The sequence below is a fragment of the Hyla sarda genome, chromosome 10, assembly GCF_029499605.1.
Source record: "Hyla sarda isolate aHylSar1 chromosome 10, aHylSar1.hap1, whole genome shotgun sequence".
In the NCBI taxonomy this organism is placed as follows: Eukaryota; Metazoa; Chordata; class Amphibia; order Anura; family Hylidae; genus Hyla; species Hyla sarda.
In genome coordinates this window covers 128,206,812-128,228,345 of record NC_079198.1, presented here as the reverse complement: position 1 = coordinate 128,228,345, position 21,534 = coordinate 128,206,812, and the positions used below count along the sequence as shown (strand labels likewise).

At 46.0% G+C, this 21,534-nt stretch overlaps 1 protein-coding gene across 2 annotated transcripts in view; it reads left to right on the top strand.

The window, feature by feature from the left end:
• DRAXIN (dorsal inhibitory axon guidance protein) overlaps positions 1-20,848 on the top strand; it is a 73,290-nt gene extending 52,442 nt beyond the window's left edge. For both annotated transcript variants that reach the window (XM_056542219.1, XM_056542218.1), the window contains exons 3-7: positions 7,044-7,234; positions 10,705-10,813; positions 12,990-13,067; positions 15,353-15,442; positions 19,906-20,848. In XM_056542219.1, the coding sequence (XP_056398194.1) occupies positions 7,044-7,234; positions 10,705-10,813; positions 12,990-13,067; positions 15,353-15,442; positions 19,906-20,018 (581 nt within the window). In that variant the 3' untranslated portion in view covers positions 20,019-20,848. The remainder of the gene's footprint in view (positions 1-7,043; positions 7,235-10,704; positions 10,814-12,989; positions 13,068-15,352; positions 15,443-19,905) is intronic.
• The last annotated feature ends 686 nt before the right edge of the window (positions 20,849-21,534 follow it).

Sequence of the window (21,534 nt, the reverse complement as noted above, 5' to 3'; positions counted from 1 at the left end):
TGAGTGCTCACAGAGGCGGGGATCACAGGCGGGCCCATCATGATTAATAAACGTCATATTATATTATCACATCATATTAGACGCGCAAACGCTGACGTGACCGGATATAAACAGAAACCACGAGGATACAGCTGGAAGTGTAGAGGGAGCGCATGCGCACACATATAGGAGCGCCGCGCTTTTCCTACTATCTACTCAATGCCTTAGCTGCTGGGGCCCCTCGGTACTAAACACTTCTCCCCAGAACTCCATACGTACTTTATACAACATAACCTTTTTACCTCTATATACAGCATTTCTGTCACTCTACTTGCTTTACTTAAGTTGCAGGGGAACCCTCTGGCCAGGAGAGCACCCTGTACACGGGGACAGGAAAAATGTTAGATACATAAACACTTTGACAATATGGACTGGGAATGTAAATGTTAGATACAGTCCTAACTAAGCATTTTGACTAGATTATATACTACATTATATAGACTGACTAAATTAATTGGACTATGTGTGATACTGACAATTTTATACAGGTATTACTATTGTTCCCTATACCTAGTGGGTAATTGTCCTTACGGTGAGGCAATGGTTACGCTTCTCCCGACCGGGTCAGGATACCTCCTATATAAATCGCCATATATAAAAGACTCTGCACACTTGAACATTTTTGTACAAACATATTATATACATTTTATTACAGCACACCATAAACATTATAGTGCACTAACATGAATTCTCACTTGTACAAAGATATGAGCAAAAATATATTACTTGGACAATATTTAACCTCTTCAGGACACAGGGTGTATGGATACGCCCTGCATTCTGAATCCTTAAGGACGCAGGGCGTATCCATACGCCCGTGGGAAATCCGGTCCCCATCGCTAGCCGGTTGGGGACCGGAGCCGGATGCCTGCTGAAATCATTCAGCAGGCACCCCGGCACATCGCCCAGGGGGGTCCTGAGACCCCTCCATGTCGGCGATCGGAGAAAATCGCATGTCAATTCAGACATGTGATTTTCTCCAATTCCGGCCTGATCGGGTCTCTGGTGACCCGATCACCCGGAAAATAGGGCTGATCGGAGCTGTCAGCCACAGCCCTGATCATCCTGAGGGATAGGAGGGAGGTCGCTAAGCTGTGATCTCCTCCTATCCCCTGCCATTAGTCAGAACGGAGTTCTGACCAATGGCAGCGCAGGACAGGGGGTTGCCATGGCAACCCCCCGTTCTGCCCGCCCCTGGATATCGAAGGGGTCTGGGAAGAAGATGGAGGCCGTACCTGCAGGAGAAGATGCCTGGGGACCTGGGATCTTCGCTGGAGCCTGCTGGATCTTTGCTCAGGTAGGGAATCAACAGTGGGGGGGGGGGGGGGGGGGAATTGAAAGTGAAAGTAAATCGATCTTTACTGTGGCAACCACTAGGAAGGCCAAACTGCAACTCCCAGCATGCCCAGACAGCCAAAGGCTGTCTGGGCATGCTGGGAGTTGTAGTTTTGCAACATCTGGAGGGTCACAGTTTGGAGACCACTGTTACAGTGGTGCCCAAACAGTAGCCCTCCAGATGTTGCCAAACTACAACTCTCAGCATGCCTCGACTGCCCAGGCATGCTGGGAGTTGTAGTTCTGTAACATCTGTCCCTTCAGATTTAGCAATTTTCATGACATTTATGAAAATTGCTGCTCTACTTTGAAGCCCTCTAATTTTTTCAAAAAGCAAAAATATGTCCATTTTATGATGCCAACATAAAGTGGACATATTGTGTTTGTGAAGAAAAATAAAATTTATTTGGAATATCCATTTTCCTTACAAGTAGAGAGCTTCAAAGTTAGAAAAATTAAAAATTTTCTAAATTTTCATGAAATTTTGGGATTTTTCACCAACAAAGGATGCAAGTAACACCGAAAATTTATCACCAAAATGAAGTAGAATATGTCACGAAAAAACTCTCAGAATCAGAATATTCGGTAAAAGCATTTTCGCGTTATTAATTCGTAAAGTGACGGTGGTCATAATTGCGAAAAAGGGCTCAGTCCTTAAGGTGAAATAGGGCTGCATCCTTAAGGGGATATATATATATATATATATATATATATATATATACCGTATTTATCGGCGTATAACATGCACTTTTTAGGCTAAAATTTTTAGCCTAAAGTCTGTGTGCGTGTTATACGCCGATACCCCCCCAGGAAAGGCAGGGGGAGAGAGGCCGTCGCTGCCCGCTTCTCTCCCCCTGCCTTTCCTGGGGTCTAGAGCGCTGCTGTCGGCCCTTCTCACCCCCTGGCTATCGGCGCCGACAGCCAGGGGGAGAGAAGGGGCAGCGGCACCCATTGCCGGCGCCGCTGCCCCGTTGCCTCCCCCCATCCCCGGTGGCATAATTACCTGAGTCGGGTCCGCGCTGCTCCGCTGCTCCAGGCCTCCGTCGTTGCTATGCGCTGAACGACGTCATGCGCCGCGCCGTGCATAGCAACGACGCTGGGGACGCACGATGGAGGCCTGGAGCAGCGCGGACCCGACTCAGGTAATTATGCCACCGGGGATGGGGGGGAGGCAACGGGGCAGCGGCGCCGGCAATGGGTGCCGCTGCCCCTTCTCTCCCCCTGGCTGTCGGCGCCGCTTCTCTCCCCCCTGGCTATCGGCGCCGGCACCGATAGTCAGGGGGACAGAACAGGCAGCGGCGCCGATAACCAGGGGGTGAAAAGGGCCGACAGCAGCGCTATAAACCCCAGGAAAGGCAGGTGGAGAGAAGCGGGCAGCGACGGCCTCTCTCCCCCTGCCTTTCCTGGGGTATATCGGGGTATACACGCGCACACACGCACCCTCATTTTATCATGGATATTTGGGTAAAAAACTTTTTTTACCCAAATATCCTTGGTAAAATGAGGGTGCGTGTTATAGGCCGGTGCGTGGTATACCCCGATAAATACGGTATATATCCAAGTGGTGTAGGTCACAGCAAGAAGTATGCAGACTCCCAATATCAAAAAGGCTGTGGTCTTTATTTAGGTCATCAGTAGTGCAACGTTTCGGCTATAGTGTAGCCTTTGTCAAGCATGCTTCCACAGTTCTGGTACGCTTTAGAGTTCTTAGTAAAGAATCACGGCTAAAAGCCGGGCACGTACACTTACGCAAATGGTTACAAATAAACTTCTTGACAAGTTCGTCAGGCACTTCTTCTTAAACGTTGCATAACCTGTAGACAACACAAGTACTTCACAAGGTAAAGTTAGTTACGCAAAGCAGATTCTTCAACCTGGAAACTTGCCATCCCAGCCTCGCCGATCGGACTGCTTCCGAGGCTGGGACATGTAGCGGGGTCCACGGGACTGTGCCCCTCCATTGGACTCACTCAGGTGTTCCAGTTCACCCATGACAAAGTGGACTCTGTAATGGTGGGGCTGACTTTGACCACCATTTGTACTGCAAAGGCTTGCGCCACTGGGGGAACGGCAGTTGGTGCCTGTTGGGCCGGCCAAACCTCCTCTTCGGGAGCAGGCCGAGGCACTTCAGTTGGTGCCCGCTGGTTAGGCCTTTCTGTCTGACCACAGTGCTCTCTGCTGACACCTCTGTCCATTTCAGGAACTATCCAGAGTAGAAGCAAATCCCCATAGCAAACCCATCCTTCTCTGGACAGTTCCTGAAATGGACAGAGGTGTCAGCAGAGAGCACTGTGGTCAGACAGAAAAGAAATTCAAAAAGAAAAGAACTTCCTCTGTAGTATAAAGCAGCTGATAAGTACTGGAAGGATTAAGATTTTTAAACAGAAGTAATTTACAAAATCGGTTTAACTTTCTGGCACCAGTTGATTAAAAAAAATGTTTTTCAGTGGAGTACCCCTTTAAGCAGGGTCACAGGTCTAATCTAATCTCTATATAGGGTAGTGCCCAATTGTAGAAGAGAAGTGGGCAGTAATAAAGGGGCTATGCATGTAGATGAATGCATCTTATGTGTCTCTTCATAGCAAAAAACCAAATAATTGTAAAAGATATTCTACCATACTCATTGTGTTAGCTTAGAGACCAGCGGAGCCTTTTTCCTGCACATTTCACAAATGTTCCGCTTCCTATTGTCCTCTATGGACCTATGAAGTTCCCACCACTGTTGCATTACCTGCTCATAATATACAGTGGTCCCTCAACATACGATGGTAATCCGTTCCAAACGGACCATCGTATGTTGAAACCATCGTATGTTGAGGGATCCGTGCAATGTAAAGTATAGGACAGTGGTCTACAACCTGCGGACCTCCAGATGTTGCAAAACTACAACACCCAGCATGCCCGGACAGCCAACGGCTGTCCGGGCATGCTGGTAGTTGTAGTTTTGCAATATCTGGAGGTCCGCAGGTTGAAGACCACTGGTAGAGGTAGTTGTACTCACCTGTCCCCGGCGCTCCGGACCGTCACCGCTGCCCTGGATGTCGCTGTCCATCGTTGTCGCCGCGTCCCCTTCGGCAAGGCCTCTGCTTCCCCGGCATCCTCGCTCTCCGTCGCCGCCATCACGTCACCAGGCAAGCTGCTCCTATTGGATGACGGGACGGCGTGCCCAGCGACGCGATGACGACGATGGAGAGCGCCGACGACGCAGAGGATCCCGAAGAGGTCGCGCCGGAGCCCCGAGGACAGGTAAGTGATCGTCAGCGGACCACACGGGGCACCGTAAACGGCTATCCGGTGGCAGCTGAAGCAGTCTGCGCGGCCGGATAGCCGTTTATGCGATGGCCCCGACATACAAAAGCATCGTATGTTGATGCTGCCTCTGAGAGGCCATCGTATGTTGAAATGATCGTATGTCGGGGCCATCGTAGGTCGGGGGGTCACTGTACAACGCTCCATCGCCGAAACCATTCATCGACCCTCATCCTCAATCAGATTGGGATGAACCATTCTCACTGCTGCAAAGAATCCGATCCTGCAGATAAAGATTTCACATTGATGTTTTTAATGTCAACCCAGAGCATCAAAGAGGGGTTTACAGACCCCCAGAGTGAGATTATCCGGATGCCAGACCGCTCCTCGCCGTGGATTAGTCGACAGCTCCCTGCCCCCCCCCCCCCCCCCTTATTTTTAGCAGCCTAGCATCAAATAAAATTGAGCAATAAAATATCTCTCCTCTGTTTCCCTTAATTGCAATAACTGAGCGGGTAGATGAACGCGCTGCACTTTGGCGAATGCGCCGCCCAGGTAGAAAGCTTTATTAACCGAGATTTGCTTACTGGATTCTAAGGAGAACTTGGAAATCATTAAGGGAATAGTCGGCAGCAGAGCGCTAATCGTCACCACTGGAGACATCTTTTCTGTCTGGCTGCGTTTGCTTACGAGACGCGTTCTCGCTTCCTGGGATGATCGGAGTCTGTGAATTGGTGAACACAAGCAGTCAGTGGGGAGCATTCATTTAGACAAATGAATGCAATTACGCACAACCTAACAGCTAGGCTGTAATTGCTGATAACCCGGCGTAGACGCCACCGGAGACCGCGACAACATAGGGTTATAATTAAGGAAATATACCACGAGCGAAACGCGTGGTCCCCGCTGTTATGTGCGCCTCCGCCTTATACATAGAGATCATTTAGCTCATGGTTAATTGTCCCATTGGTCTGTATTTCTTGGGAAGGAAAGGGCAGCGCATCTCCTGAGGGGGACGGACGGGGGTGGGGTGGAGAGTAAAATAATGCGCACAATTTGTGTTAAACTAACAGTGCGTTGTTATGTAGCGTGTATATACTGTATGGGTATAAAGAGACCTGCCGGCTGGTATTTTTGCCACATGCCAGCAATCGTATGTTAGTTGAGGTTGTAGGATGGCGCTTTATTGTTTTGTGGAAATATATTTAGGGGTTCCTGGCTCAGTTTCATCCTGATCCCCATCGCTCTCACCACCTTTTATTTTATTTTCATATTTTTAATTTGTAAAAACAGATTTTTTTTTCCAGGTTGTTGTAACAAAATTTCAGGAAGTTTCAGCAGATCGCAGCTTCTACCAATCAGGTCATGTGATCTGTCTTCTGTAAATCAGGTCATGTGATCTGTCTGCTACCAATCAGGTTATGTGATCTGTCTTCTGTAAATCAGGTCATGTGATCTGTCTGCTACCAATCAGGTTATGTGATCTGTCTTCTATAAATCAGGTCATGTGATCTGTCTGCTACCAATCAGGTTATGTGATCTGTCTTCTATAAATCAGGTCATGTGATCTGTCTTCTAGAAATCAGGTCATGTGATCTGTCTTCTGTAAATCAGGTCATGTGATCTGTCTGCTACCAATCAGGTTATGTGATCTGTCTTCTATAAATCAGGCCATGTGACCTTTCTTCTACCAATCAGTCAGGTCATGTGACCTTTCTTCTACCAATTAGTCAGGTCATGTGATCTGTCTTCTATCAGTCAGGTCATGTAATCTGTCCTCTAGAAATCAGGTCATGTGATCTGTCTGCTACCAATCAGGTCATGTGATCTGTCTTTTACCAATCAGGCCATGTGATCTGTCTTCTACCAATTAGTTAGGTCATGTGATCTGTCTTCTACCAATCAGGTCAAGTGATCTGGAATAATTCATTTTGGAAATTCCATTGCCAGAGAAATTCCAGTTCCGAGCTCCGCGGAAGGAATGAACATGTCAATTCTGTTCAGAAATGCATTGCTGTCTATGGATACTCTACATTTTTGAATGCCCTTGTTATGCCAGCACCTTTACGGCCAGAGATTCCACCATGTGAATGGGGCTTTAGTGTTGCTTACACCGTGTTTTCAATGGGACTGAGATACATTGTCATCAGGGGACATGGCCGGTCTGCATACTATTCTGTCACACGGTGTGTGTCCCCCCCCCCCCCCCCCCCCCCAGGTCTGCAGACGTATTGTACATTCCGGATATAACATTAAGCGATTGTTGTGTATTCTTCTTTATTCAGTGTTCTCCTCCTATCTGTAATCTCAGTGTACGCTCCCCGCCGCTGCTCTGTTCTCCTCAGGTGACGGCGCGGCCCCTGGATACACTGATCGGGGGCCAATTTCTTCTCTAATCCTCCTTTCCTCTGTATTCGCAGGCCGAGGCTTTGAAGCCGAGCCCAGTGGCCTCCTGAAAGAAGATTTAAGCCTCCGAGATCCCACCCAGCCCATTCACGCTGAGATGTCCCCCGCCGTGTCAGCCACCAGACCGCCATCGGCCATCACCAAACCGGTGTATATTAACGAGCAGCAGCCCACGGCGGCGGTGGAGACGCCACGCCGCGCCAAGGTAGAGATGTCCGCACCTGATCAACAAACTGTACCCCCCCCCCCCCCAGTCCAATGCCATATCACAGAAGTATGTTTATCATGTAATGCAGCCTGTGCTCCCCGCGCCAATTAATGACGCTCAAGCGGAGATCATAAGCCGCCGGATTAATATTAAAAAAAAAGTTTTCTCCAGGCGACGGTCGGACATGAGTGAGGGGGGTATGGGATGAAATCTTTTGAAAAAAAAAAAAAACCTTTGTTCTCTGCGGCTGAGTCTGAGGCCCGGCACGCAGCGTCCGACCTCTGATCATTCCATCTGTCGGCTCCAGTCACACTGCTCCGGAGCGCCGGCTGCTCCGCTCTCTTGGTGATACTCGCTCGTCTGATTTGGCGCGGCGCTAATATCTTATCAAACAATAATATCTCATCAAACGCAATATCACAAAATATTAATCGTCTCATGTCAAGTTGATACAATTTTCGAATACTTTATTTATTTATTTATTTTTTTGTTTGACAGCACCTGCCCATAGGATGGGTCTAAAACGGTGTTTCCTCAATCAGGGCGCCTCCAGCTGTTGCTAAACTACAACTCCCAGCATGTGCCGTTGGCCGTCCAGGCATGATGAGAGTTGCAGTTTTGCAACGGCTGGTTGAGAAACACTGGTTTAGCACAAGAGAACAGTCCTATTCACATCTATAAAGCTGAGCTGCAATACCAGACACGGCCTGTGGGGCAGGTGTGGCGCTGTTTTTTGTGGAACCAAACAGCCATGTTTCTCTAAATCATCACAAGCACAGCAGCACCTGCTCATAGGATGGGTCTAGTACAGTGTTTCCAAACAGGGTGCCTTCAGCTGTGGCAAAACTACAACTCCCAGCATGCCCGGACAGCCAACGGCTGTCCGGGCATGCTTGGAGTTGTAGTTTTGCAACAGCTGGTTGGGAAGCACTGGTGTAGTATTTCAGTGCAGTCCTATTCACGTCTATAAAGCCAAGGTGCAATACCAGACACATTCTGTGATGCAGGTGTGGCGCTGTTTTCTTTTTGTGGAACAAACAGCCATATCGCTGGGAGTCATTCTGGGAGTTGTAGTTTTGCAACAGCTGGAGGCACCCCAGTTGGGAAACACCAGTCTAGTATATCACTGCAGTCCTATTCACGTCTTTAAAGCTGAAGTGCAATACCAGACACAGCCTGTGGGGCAGGTGTGGCGCTGTTTTTATTTTTATTTTATATGATGAAGAAAGGCTTGTAAAAAATGGTGAGAACTTGACAAAATATTCATATTTCGTGATATTTCGAACCTTTAAACTAACCATAGGCCTCAGCTTCATAGAAGTGAATGGGGCTGAGCTGCAATACCACACACAACCTGTGAACAGTTGTGGTGCTGTTTTTAGAGAAAAAAAAAAAAGACATGGAGGACATTTCTCAAAAGGAAAAGTTGCCCAGTTGCCCATAGCAACCAATCAGATCGCTGCTTTCATTTTTCACAGGCCTTGTTAAAAAATGAAAGAAGAAATCTGATTGGTTGCTATAGGCAACGGCTCTACTTTTTATCTGCACAGGTTTTGATAAATCTCCCCCCATGTTTTTCTGGTTCCTTTAAAACAGTGGTCTCCAAACTGCGACCCTCCAGATGTGGCAAAACTACAACTCCCAGCATGCCCGTACAGCCATTGATTGCCCGGGCATGCTGGGAGTTGTAGTTTTGCAACATTTGGAGGCAATCTGGTTGGGAAACACTGACCTGGTACTTCAGTGCAGTCTTATTCACGTCTATGAAGCCGGGAACAATACCAGACACAGCCTGTGGGGCAGGTGTGGCGCTGTTACAACAATGGGTCTGTTACAGAAACACAATGAAGAAAGACTTAGCTTCATGGAAGTAAATTGGGCCGAGCTGCAATACCGTACACAACCTGTGGACAGCTTTGGCGCTTTTTTTTTAGAAAAAAGAAAACATGTGCCAGAAAGTTATAGAGATTCATAATTTACTTCAATTTTGCTGTAGGCTCCAAAGGAAGTTGTGTAGTTCTTTCCAGTCTGACCACAGTGCTCTCTGCTGCCACCTCTGTCCGTGTCAGGAACTGTCCAGAGCAGGAGAGTATCCTTATGGGGTTCCCAATGTTACTGCTGTGGACAGTTCCTGACACGGACAGAGGTGTCAGCACAGAGCACTGTGGTCAGACTGGAAAGAACTACACAACTTCCTCTGGAGCATACAGCAGCTGATAAGTACTGGAAGGATTAAGATTTTTAAATAGAAGTAATTTACAAATCTGTTTAACTTTCTGGCACCGGCTGATTTAAAAAAAAAAAATAATGTTTTCCACTGGAGTACCCCTTTAAGGCTGGGAACAGACAAAACCTTTGAGGGGCATTTTTTGGCCAAAAAACTACCCCCTTTTTTATGCGTTTCATCCCCTGTGTTTTTTTTATTTTAGTGTGATGTAGGCTGAGTTTCCATTCATAATTTTTTGACCTGAAAATAAAATGCGCAGCAAAAACGCAGAAAAACTTCCCTGCTATTTTAAACTCCCAAAATGCAGTTTTTGTGGCTTTTTCCCCCTTTTCATAAATAGTGGGTTTTAGTCTTGGTGTTGTTTTCTTTGGTATTTTTTTTCCTGCATCTTTATCATGACAAGTCATGTGAGTCTTTCATCATGTGACTTAAAGGGGTACTCCGCTGCTCAGCGTTTAGAACAAACTGTTCTGAACGCTGGAGCCGGCATCAGGAGCTCGTGACATCATAGACCCGCCCCCTCATGACATCACGCCCCCTCAATGCAAGTCTATGGGAGGGGGCGTGACGGCAGTCACGCCCCCTCTCATAGACTTGCATTGAGGGGGCGGGTGTGACATCATGAGGGGCGAAGCTATGACGTCACAAGCTCTTGGTGTCGGCTCCAGCGTTCGGAACAGTTTGTTCCAAACGCTGAGAAGCGGAGTACCCCTTTAAGGATTTCTGTTGAAAAAAGGGGGAGAAAACTGCAGAAAGAACGCCAATGCTAAACCCACATGGCGTTTCTGGCATTTCATTATTCCCTATTCCGCAGCAGCAGGCGCCAGCAGAACGTGTCATTGCTCAGAAATGCGCCGTCTCCATAGACAGCAATGCATTTCTTAGCGGGTTCCGGAGAAAGAACAGACATGTCAGTTCTTTCTGCGGAGGCCAGAATTGGAATTTCCGCGCCAGATGTTTCCACCACAGAAATTCCACCATGTGCACGGAGAAGCAGAATTCCATTATAAACAATGGGACCCTGCTGCTTTGGAATTTCCAAGTGGAACTTCTCTGCCAGATTCCGCTGGAAATTCTGTCATGTGAACGGGGGCTGAGTGGGGTCTGTCTCCCTCCCTGTCCGGAGTATCCGGTAAAACCCACCCAAAATGGAGTTTGTGTGGAGTTCCGGCTAAAGTATACTTATAATTCTGCCGATGACAGAAGCGATTCATACTGACTTATTGTTACTATTTCCTAGTCCCATGGAAAGAAGGGAGGAGACGTGATGCCGACATTGGACATGACCTTGTTTGACTGGACGGATTATGAAGACATGAAGCCTGACACTTGGCCATCGCCAAAAAAAGGTACTCAATAGAGTTATCCAGAATATCCTTAAAGGGGTACTCCGGTGGAAAACTTTTTTTTTTAAATAAACTGATGCCAGAAAGTTAAACAGATTTGTAAATGACTTCTATTAAAAAATCTTAATCCTTCCAGTACTTCTTAGCTGCTGAATACTACAGAGGAAATGGTTTTCTTTTTGGAAGACAGAGCTCTCTGCTGATATCATGACCACAGTGCTCTCTGCTGACATCTCTGTCCATCTTAAGAACTGTCCAGAGTAGGAGAAAATCCCCATAGGAAACATATGCTACACTGGACAGTTCCTAAAATGGACAGAGATGTCAGCAGAGAGCACTGTGTTCCAAAAAGAAAACAATTTCCTCTGTAGTATTCAGCAGCTAATAAGTACTGGAAGTATTAAGATTTTTTTTAATAGAAGTAATTTACAAATCTGTTTAACTTTCTGGCACCAGTTGATTTAAAAAAAAAAAAAAAGTTTTCCATGGGAGTACCCCTTTAAAGGGGTACTCCGTGGATCAAGAGGAAATTATGTGGCACAGGGGGTAAAAGGGGGTGAAAAGACACAGGGGGGATAAAGTGGCACAGGGGGGATCAGGGAAGGAGGGGGGTGAATGATGTGGCCGGTGGATGTACAGGAGCATGAGACCACTGAGGTCTTCTGCTTCTGTGCTGGAGCTGCTACAGGGGTCTGCAGTGGGGGCCTGGGTCCCCTGGGATTCTGGGCCCCTTACTGGGGTATTAGCTGTACCCCCTGACAGCGACCCTGTGTACAAGGTAGGGCAGGCACATAAGCCTGGTTGTCTCCTATTGGGAGTGTTTTGTCCCCTATTGGGTGTGCCCGCATCCACAACTGGGAATGTCCCCTCTTCGCAGAGTGCCAATACATTAAAGGGGTACTCCGGTGGAAAACTTTTTTTTTTTTTTAAATGAACTGATGCCAGAAAGTTAAACAGATTTGTAAATGACTTCTATTAAAAAAAAATCTTTACCCTTCCAGTACTTTTTAGCAGCTGTATGCTACAGAGGAAATTCTTTTCTTTTTGAATTTCTTTTTTTGTCTTGTCCACAGCGCTCTCTGCTGACACCTCTGTCCATGTCAGGAACTGTCCAGAGCAGCATAGATTTGCTATGGGGATTTTCTCCTGCTCTGGACAGTTCCTGATAGGGGCATCAGGTGTCAGCAGAGAGAACTGTGGACAAGACAAAAAAGAAATAGAAAAGAATTTCCTCTGTAGCATACAGCTGCTAAAAAGTACTGGAAGGGTAAAGATTTTTTTTAAATAGAAGTCATTTACAAATCTGTTTAACTTTATAGCACCAGTTGATTTAAAAAAAAAAAAAACATTCCACCGGAGTACCCCATTAAGTCCTATGGGACTCTGCCGGGGAATTAAAAACTGTCCGCTATTTGGAGGTGTCCACTAAGGCTGGGTTCACACCACGTTTTGTACTTACGGTTCCCGTATACGGCTGGGAGGAGGGGGGCGGGGCTTAATCATGGCACCCGCACTCAGCCGTATAGGGGAACCGCATTTAATCTATGTCCATGAGCCGACCGGAGTGAACCGCAGCCTCCGGTCGGCTGCGTTTTCGGCCGTATTCAGATTCCCGACCGCGTTTTTGCCTACGGTCGGGAAACCGCATACGGCCAAAAACGCAGCCGACCGGAGGCTGCGGTTCACTCCGGTCGGCTCATAGACATGCATTAAATACGGTTCCCCTATATGGCTGGGTGCGGGAGCCGCGATTAAGCCCCTCCCCCCTCCTCCCAGCCGTATACGGGAACCGTCAGTACAAAACGTGGTGTGAACCCAGCCTTAAGGAGATTTCACTGTATAGGGAAATGAGGGGAGAAATGGAGTTCCCTTTACCTATAAACATAGCTTCTACCAGGGTGCCTTCAGCTGTTGCAAAACTACAATTCCCAGCTGTTGGCTGTCCGGGCATGCTGGGAGTTGTAGTTTTGCAACAGATGGAGGCCCCCTGGTTGTGAAACACTGTCTTAAAGGCACAGACCTTTGAGCGGTCATAGGCGGATTATGAAAGAGTTAAAATGTTTGGCAAATGTATATTAATCTATAACATTTGCTGCATGGATGTTTTAAAAAAAAAATTTTTTAAATTTTACGTACAAAAAAAAAAGACAAATTGTATCTATCAATGTATCTGCAACAGGTAAACAGCGAGAAAAACTAAATGCAACCTCATTGGGCGAAGAAGAACCATGTGACCATCACCTGGACTGTCTTCCAGGTAGGAGTATAGCGCCTGTTTTTGTAGATCCGATACAGGCCGAAGCCTGAGGCTGTACTACTGAGAGATTCTGAGTGGAATGTTAGTGTTGTCATGGAAACTACACATCAATGTTCACAACCGTATACACGCGCTACTACGGTTAATTGGGGGAGATTTATCAAACCCTGTCCAGAGGGAAAAGTTGCTGAGTTGCCCGTAGCAACCAATCAGATCGCTTCTTTAATTTTTTTTAAAAAGGCCTCTGAAAAATGAACAAAGCGATCTGATTGGTTGTTTTGGGCAAAGCTCCACCAATGTGTTTAGTGATTTGGATCCACACATGGGGGGAGATTTATCAAAACCTGTGCTGAGGAAAAGTTGACCAGTTGCCCATAGCAACCAATCAGATCGCTTCTTTCACTTTTAAAAAGGCCTCTGGAAAATGAAAGAAGTGATCTGATTGGTTGCTATGGGCAACTGTTCAATTTTTCCTCAGTACAGGTTTTGATAAATCTCCCCCATGGTCTCCATGACGACACTGTACTAGACAGGAGTCAGGAGGAGCATGTTATTATCAGTCTCAGTAGTGCAGCCTCAGGCTTGGGCCTGCGAATATAAGTGAACATATCTTGAGCTATATATTGAAGTAAAGTTTTCACATTTGTGATCTACAGCCGAGGCTTTTCTATCTATCTATCTATCTATCTATCTATATATATATGTATATATATATATATATATATATATATATATATATATATACTAGCTGAGTACCCGGCGTTGCCTGTTGGGGAGGAAAAGAAACAAAGGAGGAAGCTTTTGACTTCATATCCCGTCCTCATATATTGTTGTCATATCCCGACCTCCTATCCCGTCATCATATCATGACCTCCTATCCCAACCTCCTATCCCGACCTCCTATCCCGTCCTCCTTTCCCGTCCTCCTATCTCGACCTCCTTTCCCGTCCTCCTTTCCCGTCCATCTTTCCCGTCCTCCTTTCCCGTCCTCCTATCCCGGTCCTCCTATCCCTTCCTCCTTTCCCGACCTCCTATCCCGTCCTCCTTTCCCGTCCTCCTTTCCCGTCCTCCTTTCCCATCCTCCTATCCCGATCCTCCTATCCCGTCCTCCTTTCCCGACCTCCTTTCCCGTCCTCCTTTCCCATCCTCATATCACGACCTCCTTTCCCGTCCTCCTTTTCCGTCCTCCTATCCAGTCCATCTATCCCATCCTCCTATCCCGACCTCCTATCCCGACCTCCTATCCCGTCCTCCTATCCCGTCCTCCTATCACAACCTCCTATCCCGACCTCCTATCCCATCCTCCTATCCCGACCTCCTATCCCGACCTCCTATCCCGTCCTCCTATCACGACCTCCTATCCCGTCCTCAAATCTCGACCTCCTATCCCGTCCTCCTATCACAACCTCCTATCCCGTCCTCCTATCACGACCTCCTATCCCGTCCTCATATCTCGACCTCCTATCCAGTCCTCCTATCTCGACTTCCTATACCGTCATCCTATCACGACCTCCTATCACGACCTCCTATCACGACCTCCTATCACGACCTCCTATCCCGTCCTCAAATCTCGACCTCCTATCCCGTCCTCCTATCACGACCTCCTATCACGACCTCCTATCACGACCTCCTATCCCGTCCTCATATCTCGACCTCCTATCCCGTCCTCCTATCCCGTCATCCTATCACGACCTCCTATCCCGTCCTCATATCCTGACCTGTAATATGTGTACCAGGTATTGAAATATCTCCAGCCGTACAGAAGTTATGTGGGAACATACATTTCCCATTGATTTTCATGGGACTTTAAACAAAAACCCCGACCCTCACAAATGGGGGTAGTTAAGGGTTAAATTAACTATCCTATATTTTAAGTGGACATATAAGTAACATGTGGCCAAGTTTCATGTTAATATCTTTAGCTGTACACACATACATACATACATACACACACATGTTGAGTTTTATATATATATATATATATATATATATATATATATCGTCTAAGGCAGTGGTCTTCAACCTGCGGACCTCCAGATGTTGCATAACTACAACTCCCAGCATGCCCGGACAGCCAATGGCTGTCCGGGCATGCTGGGAGTTGTAGTTATGCAGCATCTGGAGGTCCGCAGGTTGAAGACCACTGGTCTAAGGGGTCTCTCTATGGGTTGGATGTGCAGTAGTGGTGTTTCTCATGTAGTTTCGGGAGAGGGCCGGATCAATGCGTCCTTAGGCTACAATTTTATTGCCGTATATTTCTTATATTGTGAATCTTCTGCTCTCAGGATCGTGCTGTGATTTACGGGAACATCTCTGCAATCCGCACAACCGGGGGCTCAATAACAAGTGTTACGACGACTGCATGTGCACTGAAGGTCAGTACAGGCTCGCTGTCATCTGTGGGGTGACTCCGCCAGTAAAGTCAGCGCAACCTTGAGGAAACCCGAGCCATGATTTATGTATTCAATCACCATATAGAATGAGACACAGTATGAAGGGACTATGAGAGCGAGGGGCCATGAGGTTGCCATGGGGCCTATGGGGAGAAGGATTCCAACCCTTTGTTATTAAGTGGCTGCGACATATGCAGGACCCCCCTTCATAGGGGATCGGCAATATTAATGGAGGTGCAGAATTGGCCCAGGGGTCATGGAGGCGGAGCTAACCACTAGGCACTTCCATGTATGGAAGGGCGGTTTTGCCCTAAAACATTTGGGAATGCCATTGAATGGCCACTTTTGGGATCATTGGCATAACCATGATGTCCCACTCTAGTCAGAGCTGTTGGCAGGGGTACCCTAGTGTCCTGGTTGGAGGACCACGGGCACCATAATGGAGGGCCCATTTTCATCTCTATTATGGGGCTCTTTAATGTCTGATTGCATTTACATTTTTTCATTGTACATGACCCTGTTTACACATGGAGGTTATAGAGGGGGGGGGGGGGGGTCTCCATTTGGGAACCTTCTCCTGTTGGCACCAGACATTGCTTAAGAGGCTGATAAACTGGGCAATCGCTCAGTGACTCCATTTCCTAGAAGGCCCCAAAGACTGACTCCAAGAAAGAACCTAACAGTGTCATTGGCCTAATCCACCAGGGGCTCTACCTTTGACCCCTTTGCTGCCGTAGGCCACCAGGGGTTTATCCGTTAACCCTTTCTCTGTCCTAGGCCTCCAGAGGCTCTACCAAAGGCTTTGCTTAAACACCTCACTACCCTAGGCCACCAGGAGCTCTACCTTTAACCCCTTTACCGCCCTAGGCCACCAGGGGAATACCATTAATCCCTTTACTACCCTAGGCCACCAGAGGCTCCAGCTTTAATCCCTTTACTGCCCTAGGCCTCCAGGGGCTCATCCTTTAACCCCCTCTTTGGCCTAGACCCCCAGGGGCTTTCCTTTTAATTCCTTTTCTGCCTTAGGCCACAGGGGCTTTGCTTTAAATGGGTACTCTGGCGGACAACATTTTTTTATTTTTTTTAAATCAACTGGTGCCAGAAAGTTAAACAGTCTTAATCTTAATCCTTCAAGTACTTATCAGCTGCTATATGCTCCAGAGGAAGTTGTGTAGTTCTTTTCAGTCTGACCACAGTGCTCTCTGCTGACACCTCTGTCCAGAGCAGTAGAGGTTTGCTTTTGGGATTTGCTCCTACTCTGGACAGTTCCTGACACAGACAGAGGTGTCAGCAGAGAGCACTGTGGTCAGACTGGAAAGAACTACACAACTTCCAGTGGAGAATACAGTAGCTGATAAGTACTGGAAGGGTTAAGATTTTTATATAGAAGTAATTTACAAATCTGTTTAACTTTCTGGAGCCAGTTGATTTAAAAAAATGTTTTCCACAAGAGTACTATTTTAATACCCTCACTACCATAGGCCACAAGAACCTCTACAATTAGCCCATGTATTGCTTTAGGCCACTAGTGGCTCTGCTTTAACCTCTTCAGTACCCAGGCCCACCAGGGAATATTCCTTAATCTTCTTCGCTCCTCTAGTCCTAAGAGGCTTTACCTTCAATCTCTTCACTGCCCTAGACCACCAGGAGCATTACTTTTAACCTCAGTGGGCACCATTTAATAAGTAAATGAATAGCAAGTGGATCAGAAGACTATATCTATGCTAGAGCTTTAAAGGGGTACTCCGGTGGAAAACTTTTTTTTTTTTTTAAATCAACTGGTGCCAGAAAGTTAAACAGATTTGTAAATTACTTCTATTAAAAAATCTTAATCCTTCCAGTACTTATTAGCTGCTGAGTACTACAGAGGAAATTCTTTTCTTTTTGGAACACAGAGCTCTCTGCTGGCATCACGAGCACAGTGCTCTCTGCTGACATCTCTGTCCATTTTAGGAACTGTCCAGTGTAGGAGAAAATACCCATAGCAAACATATGCTGTTCTGGACAGTTCCTAAAATGGACAGAGATGTCAGCAGAGAGCACTGTGCTCGTGATGTCAGCAGAGAGCTCTGTGTTCCAAAAAGAAAAAAATTTCCTCTGTAGTACTCAGCAGCTAATAAGTACTGGAAGGATTAGGATTTTTTAATAGAAGTAATTTACAAATCTGTTTAACTCTCTGGCACCAGTTGATTTTAAAAAAAAAAGAAAAAAGTTTTATACCGGAGTAACCCTTTAACCCCTTAAGGACGCAGGACGTAAATGTACGTCCTGGTGAGGTGGTACTTAACGCACCAGGACATACATTTACGTCCTGTGCATAACCGCAGGCATCGGAGCGATGCCCGTGTCATGCGCGGCTGATCCCGGCTGCTGATCGTAGCCAGGGACCCGCCGGCAATGGCCGACGACCGCGATCTCGCGGGCGTCCGCCATTAACCCCTCAGGTGCCGGGATCAATACAGATCCCGGCATCTGCGGCAGTGCGCGATGTGAATGAATGATCGGATCGCCCGCAGCGCTGCTGCGGGGATCCGATCATTCATAACGCCGCATGGAGGTCCCCTCTCCTGCCTCCGTCCGGCTCCCGGCGTCTCCTGCTCTGGTCTGTGATCGAGCAGACCAGAGCAGAAGATGACCGATAACACTGATCTGTTCTATGTCCTATACATAGAACAGATCAGTATTAGCAATCATGGTATTGCTATGAATAGTCCCCTATGGGGACTATTCAAGTGTAAAAAAAATGTAAAAAAAAAGTGAAAAATCCCCTCCCCCAATAAAAAAGTAAAACGTCCGTTTTTTCCTATTTTACCCCCAAAAAGCGTAAAAAAATTTTTTATAGACATATTTGATATCGCCACATGCGTAAATGTCCGAACTATTAAAATAAAATGTTAATGATCCCGTACGGTGAACGGCGTGAGCAAAAAAAAAAAGTCCAAAATTGCTACTTTTTTTATACATTTTATGAAAAAAAAATTATAAAAAATTAATTAAAAGTTTTTTATATGCAAATGTGGTATAAAAAAAAGTACAGATCATGGCGCAAAAAATGAGCCCCCATACCGCCGCTTATACGGAAAAATAAAAAAGTTAGAGGTCATCAAAATAAAGGGATTATAAACGTACTAATTTGGTTAAAAAGTTTGTGATTTTTTTTAAGGGCAACAATAATAGAAAAGTATGTAATAATGGGTATCATTTTAATCGTATTGACCCTCAGAATAAAGAACACACGTCATTTTTACCATAAATTGTACGGCGTGAAAACGAAACCTTCCAAAATTAGCAAAATTGCGTTTTTCGTTTTAATTTCCCCACAAAAATAGTGTTTTTTGGTTGCGCCATACATTTTATGATATAATGAGTGATGTCATTACAAAGGACAACTGGTTGCGCAAAAAACAAGCCCTCATACTAGTCTGTGGATGAAAATATAAAAGAGTTATGATTTTTAGAAGGCGAGGAGGAAAAAATGAAAACGTAAAAATTAAATTGTCTGAGTCCTTAAGGCCAAAATGGGCTGAGTCCTTAAAGGGTTAAACTTATAGGCCAGTTTAGGCTCAGGGAACATGAAGAGTCTTGCTTTTTTTCGCTCAAGATCTCAAGCACACATGGAGCCATAGGCCTTCTGTGTGCTGCCATGTATTGACTACAAAAGTGTTTCCCAACCAGGGTGCCTTCAGCTGTTGCAAAACTACAACTCCCAGCATGCCCAGACAGCCTTTGGCTGTCCGGGAATGCTGGGAGTTGTAGTTTTGCGACAGCTGGAGGCACCCTGGTTGGGAAACACTGGACTACAGGCTTATAGTGGTACAATACAATTGTATGGGTATTATATTACACACTTTCATGGGTGCCAGATTACAGAGAGAATGTTATGGTTTCAAAAAACTAGTAGCTTGTATGTAACATTAGACCAAAACTAAAAAATAATTCAGTAGACTAAAATCAAAATTTGGTGTCAAAATTAAAGGGGTATTCCAGGAAAAAAGTTTTTTTTTTTTATATCAACTGGCTCCAGAAAGTTAAACAGATTTGTAAATTACTTCTATTAAAAAAATCTTAATCCTTTCAATAATTATCAGCTGCTGAAGTTGAGTTGTTGTTTTCTTTCTGGCAACAGTGCTCTCTGCTGACATCTCTGCTTGTCTTGGGAACTGCACAGAGTAGAAGAGGTTTGCTATGGGGATTTGCTTCTAAACTGGGCGGTTCCCGAGACAGGTGTCATCAGAGAGCACTTAGACAGAAAAGAACAACTCAACTTCAGCAGCTCATAAGTACTGAAAGGATTAAGATTTTTTAATAGAAGTAATTTACTAATTTGTTTAACTTTCTGGAGACAGTTGATATATATATATATAAAAAATGTTTTTCCTGGATAAACCCTTTAATTCTGGTATGTAGACACGTTAACATGGATTAATGTCTTTTCTCCCGTCCAGGGCTGCGCTGCTATGCTAAATTCCACCGCAATCAAAGAGTAACCAGGAGGAAAGGACGATGTGTGGATCCAGAGTCCATCAACAAAGATCACGGATCATTTATTTCTGTCTGAACTGCGACTAAGCGACCCAGGGAGCAGCATTCGCTGGGACACCTGACATCCGCCTATGACCATGCAGTTATGTAGATGGCGTCCTCTAGTGTCATTCAACGAGATTGACAAGGACGAATCTGTACATTAAAATTCCAGTTATTAGGACGTAAATGACAGCGGCTCATTCGCAGATATCGCTGCACACATTTCCGACGGGACTGGGCTCTGTATTCTCAATCAGGTGTTAAATAGCTTCTATGGCAGAGAAAATGAGACGCTGTCAGCGAAAAATAAGAGATTCTGCAGAAATTTCAATGAAGAAACCTTCAGAGGCGTCTGGCAATGTATAAAGACATTTCAATAGTCACCGAGAATTACTATAAAAGAGAAATAGGATATAGTGACACCTACTGGTACCGATGGGTGTTACACCCTAAGAACTGAAAAATCGTATACACGTCCTTATATGATCTGCATTTATTTTATTTTTTATTTTTTTAAAGAAACAGCTCCACTTTTGTCCATAGGCTATGACTGGTATTGCGACTCAGTCCCATTCCCTTGAAGGCTGCAGTACCCTATATGGCCACATATATAGGAGCGGTGCTGTTTTCGGAGAGGAATTACTGCAGTACTTTAATTTAAATCTCATACGACCTCCTTATGTCGTCCTGTTCTGTAAGGCTGAATTCTATTCAGACATTCTGTGGCTTATATGTTTCTAGAAAGAAATCAAAGTGGGTTCGACCCAGATTTTTTAGACTCCTGAATGGCAAATATGCCTATACAGTATTGTTGTCTTGTGTTCTTCTGGATCCTAACTAATATTGCAGCCACTACAGCTCTCACTGGGTTTGTATCCTGCTTTCTTAGATTCCATAACAGCAGCCCTATGCAAGTATGCAGAGAAAAATGAGTGAAGGATGTATCACTGCCTATGGCTTATTGTTGACAGATCTTGGTGACATCTTAAAGGGGTACTCCGCCCCTAGACATCTTATCCCCTATCCAAAGGATAGGGGATAAGATCTCTGATCGCAGGGGTCCCGCCGATGGGACCCCCGTGATCTTTGTGCAGCACCCGTCTTGATTTAGAATGCTGGGTGCGGGGGTCATGATGTCACGCCACACCCCCTCAATGCAAGTCTATGAGAGTAGGCATGGCGGCCACCACACCCCCTCCCATAGACTTGCATTGAGTGGGTGTGGCGTGACTTCACTAGGGGGCGTGGCCGTGACGTCACGACCCCCGCCGCTTGCTCCAAACGCTCGGAACAAAATGTTCCAAACGCTGGTGCAGCGGAGTACCCCTTTTACATTGACCCAACTTTCCTAGACTACTGAGCAGCAAATTTGTCCACATTGGAGGGGAGATTTATCAAAACCTGTCCAGAGGAAAAGTTGCTGAGTTGCCCATAGCAACCAATCAGATCGCTGCTTTCATTTTTCACAGACCTTTTTAAAAATAAAACAAGCGATCGGCAACTCAGCAATTTTTTCTCTGGACAGGTTTTGATAACCCATTCTTCCCCAT